Genomic DNA, 13,030 nt, shown 5'->3' on the forward strand with positions numbered 1-13,030 from the left:
CCACCACATCTGCAATTACTTCCTCCCTGAAGTGTTGAATCTCTCAGTCATTCATGGGTCGGAATGAACTTTTTCCAAACTCCTATTAATGTTGATATTGTGACCTCTTTCTGTGAACCACAAAGGCTCTTTTTTTAAAAAAGAATTTTTTTTATTGATTTTTAGAAATATGGAAAGAGAAATGGAGGGAGGGAGGGAGGGAGGGAGAGGGAAGAAGGGAGGGAGGGGGGGGAGAGAGAGAGAGAGAGAGAGAGAGAGAGAGAGAGAGAGAGAGAGAGAGAGAGGAGAGAGAAGAAACTGATGTGAGAGTGCAAAATCATTTGGCCACTGCCTGCATGCTTCCTACTGGTGATTGCTCCCGAAATCTGGGAAGGTGCCCTGACTGGGAATTGAACCAGCAACCTTTTGGTGCACAGGATGATGCCCAACTGAGCCACGCTGGCCAGGGCCCATAAATGTTCATAATGGTATCTAGAATGGTGAATCCTTGAAACCTTTCCAAAAGAGTTTTAATTAATTTTGCCTAAATCCATCAAAGGAAACACTACCTCTGGCAGCTGTAGCCTTCCAAAATAATGTATTTCTTAAATTTTAAGACTTGAAAGTTGAGATTACTCTTTGATCGATGGGCTGAAGAATGGATGCTGTGTTAGTCATGAAAACAACATTAATCTTCTTGTACCTTTCCATTAGAGCTCTTGGGTAACTAGTACATTGTCAGTGAGCAGTAATACTTTGAAATGAAGTTATTTTTTTTAGCGGTAGGTTTCAACAGTGGGCTTAGAATAGTCAACCATGTTTTAAACAGAAATGCTGTCGTATCTGTTTTGTTATCCCATTTATAGAGCACAGGCAGAGTAGATTTAGCATAATTCTTTAGGTCCCAAGGATTTTCACAACAGTAAATGAGCATTGGCTTCAATTTAGAGTCACCAACCAGCTGCATTAGCTTCTGACAAAAGAATCTGCCTATCCTTTGAAGCTTTGAAGCCAAGTATTGATTTCCTTTTCTAGCTGTGAAAGTCCTAGATGGCATCTGGTAGAAGGCAGTTTTGTCTACATTGGAAATCTTGTTTAGTGTAGCCATCTTCATGAATTATCTTAGCTAGCTTTTCTGGATGACTTGCTGCAGCTTCTACATCAGCACTTGCCATGTCACCTTGCACTTTTATGTTATGGAGCTGCTTCTTTCCTTAAAGCTCACGAACCAACCTCTGCTAGCTTCAGACTTTTCTTCTGCAGCTTCCTCCCCTCTCTCAGCCTTACAGAATGGAGGAAAGTTTGTGTGTTCCCTGGAGTAGCACTTTTAATTTCCTTCAAGAACTTTTTCTGTGCATTTATAATTTGGCTGTTTGGCACAAGAGAACAAGCTTATGATCTATCTCAGCTTGGACATGCCTTCTCCCTAAGCTTAATGATTTCTACCTTTTGATTTAAAGTGAGAGATATGAGACTCTTCCTTTCACTTGAACACTTAGGGGCCATTTTGGTTATTAATTGACCTAATTTCAATATTTTTTGTGCCTCAGGAATAGGGAGGCCCAAAGAGAGTAAGAGAGACAGGGAACAGGTCTGTGGAGCAGTCAGAACACACAAAGTTATCCATTAAAATTGTCATTTTATGTGGTCACAGTTTGTGGCACCCCAAACAGTTACAGTAATAACAAAAAATCATGGATAACAGATATCCATAACAAATATAGTAATGAAAAAATTTGAAATATTGTGAGAATTAACAATTACAGAGTCATGAAGTGAGCAAATGTTACTGGAAAAATGGCACCAATAGATTTGTTGCAGGATTGTCAAAATCCTTTAATTTGTAAAAAAATGCAATATCTGCAAAATGCAATTAAAGGAGGTATGTCTGTATTAATAAGGCAAAGAATTGAGGAGACACTTCTACAGCTCTTGCTCTCTGCCAGATCCATCCTCTATCCAGTTTTTGGATCCTCACAGTTAACCTTTGGCTTCCTTGAACCCTTGACTCTCTTGAACTCAGCTCTACTATACCCTTGAGTTTTCCCTTGTTTCATGGCCTGGTAACCCTCTGGAAAGTATGCTGGGACAGTTATGGAACTCATCTTTATTTTGGATATTACAGCCCTGTACTGCCTGTTTTCCAGGACTGAAAAGTGTTTCATAATTTTTGTATAGTTTTATTTATTTGTTTGTTTACTTATATTGATATCAGAAATGAAGGGAAGGGGAGAGAGAGATAGAAACATCGGTGATGAGAATAATTGATTCGCTGTCTCCTGCCAATGGGGATTGAGCCCACAACCTGGGCATGTGCCCTGACTAGGAATTGAATCCTCTGCCTTTTGCTGCACAATGCTCCAACCAACTGAGCCACACTAGCCAGGGCACTTAGCAAAATACTTTCAGGGTTTCTGCATGTTGTGGCATATATCAGTGCTTCATTCCTTTTAATGGTTCTCCCTTTCGTGGTCTCTCTCTTGCGAACTAAAATAGAGACTAAAAAAGAATATTATAGCTAAAAAACTGTAATAAGCAGATTGCATGAGGAGAAGTGAAAATAAATGACTTTCAGGTTAATGTAAGAAAACAGTCACTCAAGGTTCTCTCTGTGATTATTGTACTTCAATGCAATTTTATTTTATTATTTCTCAGCTTTCTAACTTTCTAGTTTTTTTTTTGTTTGTTTGTTTGTTTTTGGTCTTACTGTGACTGTGGATTGTGACTATTGTTTTAAACTAGATTGAGGCCTTGGGAATTGCCGTTTACATTTTATTAATTTTTTATTTGCATAATAACATTCTAGAGGATTCTGTGCATGGTTGGGAAGTTAAGAAAACACAGAATTGTTCCATTTGCCAGAATACTTAAGTTGCACATTGAATGAATTATTTAAATTAATTATTTAGTATTTATTAGCTGTTAGTTTCAAGTTTTCTAAGTGTCTTAGGTGAATTACCTTATAAAAAATTAATAGTAACTTTGTCAGATAGGTGCTAGCAGTTATCTTCATTTTATAGATAAATAAGTAGGGGTACATAGAAATTGGATATGCTGCCCAAGGTCACACAGGTATGTAAGTAACAGAGTTGAGATTTGAACCTAGGCAGTCTGACTCTAATTATAATAGTGTTATCCTAAAAATGCTAGTTGCTCACATCTGCATTTCAGTCACCATGCCTATCAGTTCGTGAGGTGTGTACAATGTTTTCTGCATATGCAGTGCTCTCACACAGTATATCATTTAATATTCTCAATACTTCTCCGAGCAAGGTGGACTTAGGTATACTTTTTTTGTTTGTTTAAAAGTGTGTTTCCAGACTTATTGTTTAGATACTTAATATTGAAAGTTGTATATTAAAGATCTACTAGATACCAGGCACTGTATTAAATTCTTTGGAAATTTCTAAAATGGATTAAACTTGAATGCTCTCATGTAGAAAAAAGTTAGGATATAAATCATAATACAAAATAAAAAGTGTCCTACTGGAGAGTGTGTGTTCTGGGAAACCAGAGTAGTGAGATGTTTTTCTGTATTGCTACTCTCTTTTTCTCTTGCCTGTTGCTCTCTTCATTTTACCATGCTGACTCTGAGAATTTTAAATTGGGTGATTTCACCCTTCAGTTCTCAGTCATTCCAAGGCCTGTTGTTACTATTTGCAAAAATAACCTAGAACATATGGTTTTATTTGGTTTTAGGGAATGACAGAGGAAGAGGAAGACAAACTTTTGGCATTAAAAGACTTCATGATGAAATCTAACAAAGCAAAGGCCAATATAGTGGACCAGAGCCATCTTCATGATAGTAGTCAGAAGGGCGTCATTGACTTGGCTGCCTTGGGCATAACTGGGAGACAAGTAGATCTTGTTAAAACCAAACAGGAGCCAGATGACAAGCGAGGTTAGTACATTTGTGTGTGTAGCTTGTAATTATTAGTTACTTCATAAAGCTACTGTTAGCTAATTAGTAATAAACTAAAAGTCACATATCCTAGATATAGAACTTTCATGTACAAGTGACTCCATTATATAGTAGGAAAATTTGGGGAGGAAAAGTGGAGAAGTGAACTACAGGTTAAAGGTAAAGTAACCTGTCAAAGTCACAGCTCTATATGTATCAGATTCAAATCAAAGCTTGACTCTAAAGCTCTACTCTTGTTATAAAATCATGTTGCCTCTGTGGAGGTGTATGACTGAAGGTGAAATTCTATTTTTTAATCCACTAATCCAAAGTGAGTAGTCTATGTAAAATGAAATGTTTCTAGTTTCTTATTAGTGAGTAATGTCCAGTGATTTGAAAAGAATAGTCTTGTTATTAATGATGAAATGCAAGAAAGTGAAGACCAGAGAAGCCTTAATCATTTGAAGTCTCTAGATAGATTTAGAATTGTCAGGTCTTGTAATGGTGACACTGACCTTGATTGCATGAGGTTTTTAAGATCTCAAGCCTTTTCCCCTTAACCCTTTTTGGAGATGTACTCAATTCCAAGTACGTTTTTAAAAATTCCTCTGTTCAAGTATCAGCTTATGAGGGCAGCAGATGAATTATATTTAAAATAAACCTCTAATTGTCTAATTTGGGATGAAGTATTTGCTACTTAATTAGCAATGGTTTGCATTCATAATAAGTAAAACATTGCATTTAATAAGAAAATGGAAGCACTGCCACAAGAAAAATAGTGAAGGATTTGAACATACAACTAATAGAATCATAGAAATGCATATGTTTGAAAAGGTAAATGCGAAATAAGACAGATGCCATTTTCTGCTTATATGATTAGCAAAGACATCTGATGATGCCTAGAGTTAAAAGGGGTGTATGGAAATAGGTATTTCATACACTGTACATGAGATTATAAATTGAACATACTCTTGTTAGAAGGCAATGTCCTTACCCTTGGACTCACTATTTTCAGTTCTGGAAATTTTTCCGAAGAAAAACTAACGTGAAGAAATATGTATACCTATGTTCTCAGTGGGGGAAAAAAAAAAAAAAAGGAAAGAAATGAAGTGTCCATTGATAGAGATTGGTGAAATGTTCAACATATTTAGTTAACTAGAAGAAAAAGCAAGTTGTGAAATAGCGTATATTATGTTTGTAAAATAATATGGCAGTGTATCACTAAACTATATAGTTTATGAGGCATACAAACTTATGGGAGTAATTCACATTATATTTTGGTAATTATGGAACTTTGTGTTACTTAATATACATTTTGTAATTGGACAAAGATGATTTCTCATCTGTTTATGGTCAGGAAGTTGCTGTATAACAATTGATTTTTTTAATTCTATTTTTACTTTGTTTTCTTCAGCAACCAATCCTGGAAATAGGTCATATTTAGCAGTGTGGATATTGACATTTGAAAAAGTTATTTTTGTTATTAGTTCTTCAGATGAAGTGTTACTTGAAAGTGAGCTAGCCTTGGGAAACTAGGAAGCAATCAGGTCTAATTATTAAAACCATTGAAAGTGCATATGTTCCATCTGTCCTAGGGATGAAGTGAGAGTTAATGAGTTTTAATATAAATATATTGGAGATCATAAAGAACAAATAGGGTGAAGTCCATTGCTGTCTCTCCCCCACCAAAAAAACCCCCAAAACAAACCAACAACAAATACAAAAGCAATAAAAATACATACTGGTTTTAGAGATTTACTTCAGTCTATTTTGAATCTGTTTTTGTAGCTAGAAAACATGTCAAACAAGACTCAAATGTAAATGAAGAATGGAAAAGCATGTTTGGGTCACTGGAACCACCGACCATTCCACAGGCCCTACCTAAAGGGAGTGACCAGGAGGCGATTCAGACTGGGAAGCCTTCTCGTTCTGAGTCCTCTGCTGGCATTTGTGTCCCCTTGTCAACTTCTCCGCAGGTACTGTCACCTATCAATAGTCTTCCTTCTGGATGTTTAAAGGCTGTGTACTGTATTCTAGGAGGACATGTTTCTTTTTAAGACAGGTTTATGTTTAATTTTATAGCCAAGGGGAAATCTAGTTTTTGAAAGCATCAAAAAGGTTCCTGTTTTAGAGTACTCACTAATAAAGTGATTTGAGATTGTGATTGGAGACATCATTATGAACTGTGATTATAAATTAGTGTGCAGTGAACCTTTTAATTCTCTTTTTATTCTTCCTCTAGTATAACATCATTATATCTGTAAATAACAAAAACTCTTCTGGGAAGAAAAGTCCCACGTTTGCCCTGTGTGAGAATAACATAATGATTTAGATATATTTGAAGTAAATTTGTAATTTAAGGTAACTCTTCCCTAGCCAGTCATATCTTAAATGAAAATATTTACTGAATGGATAACATAATATTCTTTTCACTTAACTTAATGAGGATTTTGTTTAATGTTATTGCTACACTGATTTTTTTTAATGTAGAAGTTTGCATATCTAATATTGTGGTTAAACTTAATTTTAACTAGGTTTTCATTGAAAGCGTCATTATATTTGAATGTACAATATTTAAAAAATCAGTATTTTAATAAGGACAAAAAGCATATTTAATGAATAAAGAGAACTTAGGTCCATTTTTATCAACAGATATACTTTGCTTATGATATAAATACCTGAAATTCTATTTGTTTTGTAGGTTCCAGAAGTGACACATGCCCAAAGTAGAAAACCAACAATACAGGTTTTAAGTAGTACAATTTTACCGTCCACCTGCCAGATTCGGAACACGACTTGTAAAACTGAGCTTCAGCAACTCATACAACAAAAGCGGGAGCAGTGCAATGCTGAGAGAATAGCTAAGCAGATGATGGAAAATGCAGAGTGGGAGAGTAAACCACCACCGCCTGGTAAGGTGTCATTGCTAGGCAGTTGTATTCCAGCCTCAGTGCTGAAGCCTAGAATCTAATGCAGGGTACTGATAATTAACTACCAGGCAGAGGGAGTCAGAACAGACTGCCACTTTGGAAGCCTAGAGGAGGAAGCAGTAAGAAGTCTAAAGTCTTTAATTGTGGAGTTTGGGTCATCTTAGCTGTAGGGGCAACTTGCAGTGTCTTATTTAGCGTAAGTCACTGTTTTAGCCTGTCTGTAGCCCATTTTTCCCATTTAGCAAGTTAGGTTTCACCTGCTAGCTTTAATGCTATACTGCTTTCTCACTGAATGTCACACTTCTTTTTCAACTTTTAATTTCTGAAGGGTTTAACATCTTAATTTTCTTTTAATTAATCCTTATCGGAGGATATATTTTTCCAATTGATTTTTTTTTGGAAGAGAGAGGGAAAGACAGAGAGAAACATTGATGTGAGAGAAACACATCTATTGGTTGCCTCCTGCATGAGAGCACCAACCAGGCCCTCGACTGGGAAGGAGCCTGCAACCAAGGAAAGTGCCCTTGACCAGAACCCAGACCAGGACCCTTTGGTCTGCAGGCCGACACTCTATCCACTGAGCCAAACTGGCTAGGGCAACATCTTAATTTTCTTTTAAAATATGATTAAAAACATAGAAAATTATGGGTGCTTTGGAAAGAAAACAAAATTACCTATACCCAACCATTCAACAATTATCAACATTAAGATTTGGGGGGAAATACTCCTACATGCTGAGATTTGAAAGAAAGTTAGATATTTAAGATGAAAACGTGGCTCAGTTATGACTTTTCCAGTTTAATGTGGTAGAGCTAGTCTTTCATATTAGATTTGCAGATTTTGAAAAACATTTTTAATGAGTTTCTATGAATAGATTTTTTTATAATAAAAATTTATCTTGAATATTGAGGAGAAATGTATAGTGTGGTTATGTGAATTTAAATTTATGTGAATTTCCATGGGCTTTTATTGTGAACTCAGGGAAAATGATGGTATAGATAAATGATTTAAAGATTTAGAAAATATTGTTATGTGGTTAGTAGCGTTTTGAAGTCACATAAATTTTCTTATCAAAATAAATATTGTGGAATATTTAAGTTGTTTCTGTAATATACTTCAATATTATTTACCAGCACCGCTTTAAAAAAAAAAAGTTGACTGCAGGCTATTTTACTTTTTGATAGAACCTGTCTTTTTTAAGTGGTATTTTGTACTTTAAGTGGAGCTGTTATAGATTTTACATATTAATCACAGAAAAGGTGTCAAAGTTTGTGGTTCAAGAAATGTGCAGTGACGGTTAGGCTCTTACTACTTTCCCCCCCACACTTGAGTTGTTGTGTGAAATTGATTTTCTCTAGAGGGAAATGCTCAACCTAGCCTGGGAGATTATCTAGACTTCCTGGCAAAATGTTTTGATAGTTTACAAATCCAGCATATCTTCCTTAAAAATCATATCCAGCTGTTCTTCTCACACATGTGGGTTAGAGATTCAAGGGAAAACATTGTATTTTTTATCTTAGTGTAAGACAAGTTTGGAAGTAGTCTTGGTTTCATTTTTGTTTCTTGATAAAAAAGAATTTCATCCTAAAATGACATTGTTATTACTTAAGTAGGCACAGTGCTAACTCCTAATATAGTATGATCTTTAGAGTAGCTTTCTGTGTTTTTTTTTAATATTAAAAATGATGAAATGTTGCACATACTATAGAATTTTATTCATCAAATCTTAAAGACAGTTATGTGCAAGGACATGCTAGATACTGTGAATTATTCAGAATAGATAAAACATGGTGTCTTAGCTTCAGAGAATTTATAATTAGAGGAAATTACTCATTCACAAAAAATATATAATAAAACAGAAAGGTATACTAGTAGATGTCATAAAAAAAGAACTAGAAAATTCATGGGCATTCTGAGGTTGTAATTTATAATACCATTTATAATAGCATGTTGATGCCATAGAATAAATGACTGCAGGTAGAGAAGTAATCAACATTGAGTGCTTACCATGCACTTGGGTCAGTGTTAGATTCTGTACATCTCATTTATCCATGTAGTGAGCTTTTGGTTGAAGTAATATTTCACTCATTTTACATTCGAGGAATTGAAGAGTTTAAATATGTACCCTCAGATCAGACATTTATGGTATAGTGAATCTGGGTCTTTGAGAATTTCTGGCTCAGGCTGCCTTCCTAGCATTCAATTTCTTTAGGTCAGGATAGTCATTACCTCTTGCTACTGAGGAAGTAGTCAGAGTTTTTCTGGGTAGTAAGCAACTATTGTTCCTTCTCAGATACTAGAGAACTCCAGTCATTGTAAGGCTGCCTTAGAAATACTTAATTGTTAAATTGGATGTCTTTATAGATAATAGTATCTGTCATGGCCCACTAGACCACTCTGTATTGGCACTCTTTGTTTAGTTCTTATCATTGTTCTCATGCTGATTGTTGGTGATTATAGTGGTGTGTGTGTGTGTGTGTGTGTGTGTGTGTGTGTGTGTGGTGGGGGGCGGGGTGAGGGAAAGATTGTATTTATTAACGTTTTATTTGCTTTTCCTCAGGGTGGCGTCCTAAAGGGCTACTAGTTGCACATCTTCATGAACATAAATCTGCTGTGAATCGAATTAGAGTCTCTGATGAACACTCACTTTTTGCAACATGTTCAAATGATGGTACAGTGAAAATCTGGAACAGTCAAAAGATGGAGGGGAAAACCACTACCACCAGGTAAGATAAGCTTAGGAGGAGAGTCCATTCATTCAGTTAACATACTGATTGATTGCTTACACTATGTGTGACAGGTATTGTCTTAGTGCCAGGGATACAGCAATGATAAATGGACAAAAACACCTTTTCTGTGTTATTTTTATTATCATTCTGATAGATGATAAACAGTATAAGTAAAACATACAGTATGCTAGTTGATAAAAAATGTTATGGAGGAAATGATAGCAGGAAAGAGGGATAGGGAATGCAGTAGGGTAGAATCTTAAGTAAATTGGCCAGAGAATACTTCACAAAGAGAAACATAATTTGAGGAAAGACCTGAAAAAGGTGAGGGAGAGAGGCATATGGATGTCTTGGGAGAAGCATGTTAGGTAGAGGAAACAGGGATTTTGAAGGCCCTGAGGTAGAAAGATGTTTGACATGTTTGAGGAACAACAGAAAAGTCCATGTGGCTGGAGCTGAATGAATGAGAGGAACAAAGGGGCTAGATTATATAGGGCCTTTTAGGCTGTTTTAAAGGACTTTGACTTTTACTCTGAGGGAATGGGGAACCTTTGAAGTGTTCTGAGCAGAGGAGAAATGTGATCTGAGTTAGATTGTTGAGAATAGATTGAAAAGTTATAGAACAGAAGCAGTTAGGTCTTTATAGTAATTCAAGGAAGAGATGTCGATATTGATGGTGGTGCCAATCTGATTTGCCGAATGGATTAGATGAAGTCTGAGTAAGAGAAAACTCAATAAATGATCGAATGGCTGACTATGCAAGGAAACACATACTACCATTGCCCCACTGTTAATTGTCAAAATAGAGATAGCTTATGGCTTGAAATACTAAAAACTTAAATATGCATGATGTGATTTTGCTAAGTGTGATTATAAGTATTTCAAATTTGTATTGCTCTGTAGTTGTGTCCTTGATATGCAATCTTTCTACCACCCCCATTCCTTCCCCCAGCTCCCCATTACCATCAATTCTGCCATATTCATATTTTGTGCCTAGTTTGGTATGAATCTGAAAAGAAAACTAGTAGAAATTAAAGTTGAATCTTATGTACATAAAACTAGAGGTCTGGTGCACGAAATTCGTGCATGGGGGGGTGGGGGGGGTGTTTCCTCAGCCCAGCCTGCACCCTCTGCAATCTAGGACCCCTTGAGGGATGTCTGACTGCCCACTGGGCTAAACAGGAAGTTAGATATCCCTCTCACAATGCAGGACTGCTGGCTCCCAACTGCTTGCCTGCCTGTCTTCTTGATTGCCCCTAACCACTTCTGCCTGCCAGCCTGATCACTCCCTAACCACTCCCATGCCAGCCTGATTGATGTCTAACTGTTCCCCTGCCAGCCTGTTTGCCTCCAACTTCCCTCCTCTGCCAGCCTGGTCACCCCTATCTGCTCTCCCCTGCAGGTTGATCGCCTCCAACTGCCCACTCTTTGCAGACCTGGTCCCTCTCAACTGCCCTCCCTGCAGGCCTCGTGCCTTCCAATTGCCCTCCCCTTCTGGCCATCTTGTGGTGGCCATCTTGTGTCTACATGGGGGCAGGATCTTTGACCACATGGGGGTAGCTATCTTGATCTTGTGTGTTGGAGTGATGGTCAATCTGCATATTACTTTAGGATAGAGGCCTGGTGCATGGGTTGGGGCCAGCTGGTTTGCTCTGAAGGTGTCCCAGATCAGGGTGGGGGTTCCCTTGGGGCGTGGGGTGGCCTGAGTGAGGGGCCTGTGGTGGTTTGCAGGCCAGCCATACTCCCTGGCGAACCAAGCGGAGGCCCTGATTTATGAGATTTATTTACCTTCTACAATTGAAATTTTATAGCCTGGAGTGGAGCCAAGCCTCCTGTTCACTCCGTGGCCAGCAACCATTTCTGTTTGGATTTGTTTACTTTCTATAATTGAAACTTTGTAGCCTTGAATGGAGGCCTAGGCTGGCAAGGGCAGGCGGAAAGCTTGGCTTCCTCTGTTGCCTGGGAAACTCAAGCCTCCCTCCTGCTCTTTGTGGCTGTAGCCATCTTGGTTGGGTTTATGTGCATACTCGCTCTGATTGGCTGGTGAGTGTGTCTTGTGGGCGTGTCTTGTGGGTGTGGTGGAGTAATGGTTAATTTGCATATTGCTCTTTTATTAGGATGATGTGGGGAATCTCTGGTGCTTTTCTTATCAGTTCATTAACCATAGTTAACCACAAAATAATCAAATAGCAAAATAGCTTTGATATCTAAAAGTTTACTCCTTACCACTCTGATACAAATTTGTGCTATTCATTTTTTTTAAAAGGGTTCTATATTTTTATACCATGCTTAATTATTGTTTCCTTATTCATTTTCTCTTGGCATTGCATTGGTCAGAATATAAATCAAAAATGATACAAGATTTCTGGGTCCATATAACAATTTTTTGTCAAATTTTTTTATGAAATTTTCAAATGTACAAGAAAAGTTGTGTCTCAAGTGAACATCTATCAATATGTACTTGCCATGCAGGTTCTGTAATAATTTTATTATATTTGCTCTTATCATTATCCATTTTTAAAATATGGATTTCAAAGTAAGTTGTGGACCTCAGTATAAACTTCCTCTAAAAACTGCTTGCTTATCATTAACTAGAGCTCAATATTTATTTATAGCTCTTTTTTTTTGGCATAAAGTTTATGTTATGAAGTACACAGATCTTAAGTGAACCATTCCATGATTTTTAACAAATACATCTATGCAACTTAAACTTCTCTAGAGATACAGAACATGAGCAACATACCAGCTTATTCCCCTCATATTCTTCCACATATAATCCCTGCCTCACAACCATTTTTTAATTCTTCCCCCACTGTTAATAGCATTTTTATAAACATTTTAAACATCTCTTCTGATATTACTTTCCAAATGGTTCTTTGTTATTGCCATCATCATTTGTATTCATTGTCACTTTTATTAGGAGGATAAGTTTAATTGACCTTAGAAATATCTCAAGTTAGAAGTTGGATTCATCTGTTAGCTTTGTCTAAAATGTGACACTTGAATACCACCGCCTAAAATATGATGCTGGGATACAGAGGGCATGATTCTGTGGTAAAAATCTTGTGGGAATTAACAAGTGAGATTTTGCAAAGCTAACAGATGAATCCATCTTCAAACTTGAGATTGGATTTCCTCTGAGTGCATCTGTTCTCTTGCTTTGCCATTAACACCTGCTCTCTGTTGAGTGCAATAGGCCTTGGCTTGGAGGTGCTTTATTCCAGATCTGGGGTGGGGAAGAAGGGAAGGGAACAGAATTTGTTGCTCTCATCACATGCCTTCATGAACCAATGAGGGGATAAGCAAGTCATTATTAGTGCCAGAACCCAGTGAGGAACAGCTGGTGGCTGGGTTAGAGCAATAAAAGTGATGTGTTTTCTCAGAAAATGTTATTGGCACATTCTGACTACTGATGCTTCTCCCCTATGTGTTATGTTGGTGGATTGACTACCCAGTTCCCAGTCCCAACTTTTTGATTGAATTATGATTTG

At 37.1% G+C, this 13,030-nt stretch overlaps 1 protein-coding gene across 7 annotated transcripts in view; it reads left to right on the forward strand.

Moving 5' to 3' along the window:
* The window catches only part of PIK3R4 (phosphoinositide-3-kinase regulatory subunit 4), a 67,782-nt gene that overhangs the window by 34,378 nt on the left and 20,374 nt on the right, over nt 1-13,030 (forward strand). For all 7 annotated transcript variants that reach the window (XR_004986859.2, XM_045579300.1, XM_036431506.2 and 4 more), the window contains 4 exons: nt 3,679-3,880; nt 5,669-5,856; nt 6,582-6,792; nt 9,371-9,536. Coding sequence is in view for 6 of the 7 variants with exons in the window: in XM_045579300.1 (XP_045435256.1) it covers nt 3,679-3,880; nt 5,669-5,856; nt 6,582-6,792; nt 9,371-9,536 (767 nt within the window). In the remaining variant the exon portion in view is untranslated. The remainder of the gene's footprint in view (nt 1-3,678; nt 3,881-5,668; nt 5,857-6,581; nt 6,793-9,370; nt 9,537-13,030) is intronic.

This window comes from Pipistrellus kuhlii, unplaced genomic scaffold (assembly GCF_014108245.1).
Source record: "Pipistrellus kuhlii isolate mPipKuh1 unplaced genomic scaffold, mPipKuh1.p scaffold_m20_p_11, whole genome shotgun sequence".
In the NCBI taxonomy this organism is placed as follows: domain Eukaryota; kingdom Metazoa; phylum Chordata; class Mammalia; order Chiroptera; family Vespertilionidae; genus Pipistrellus; species Pipistrellus kuhlii.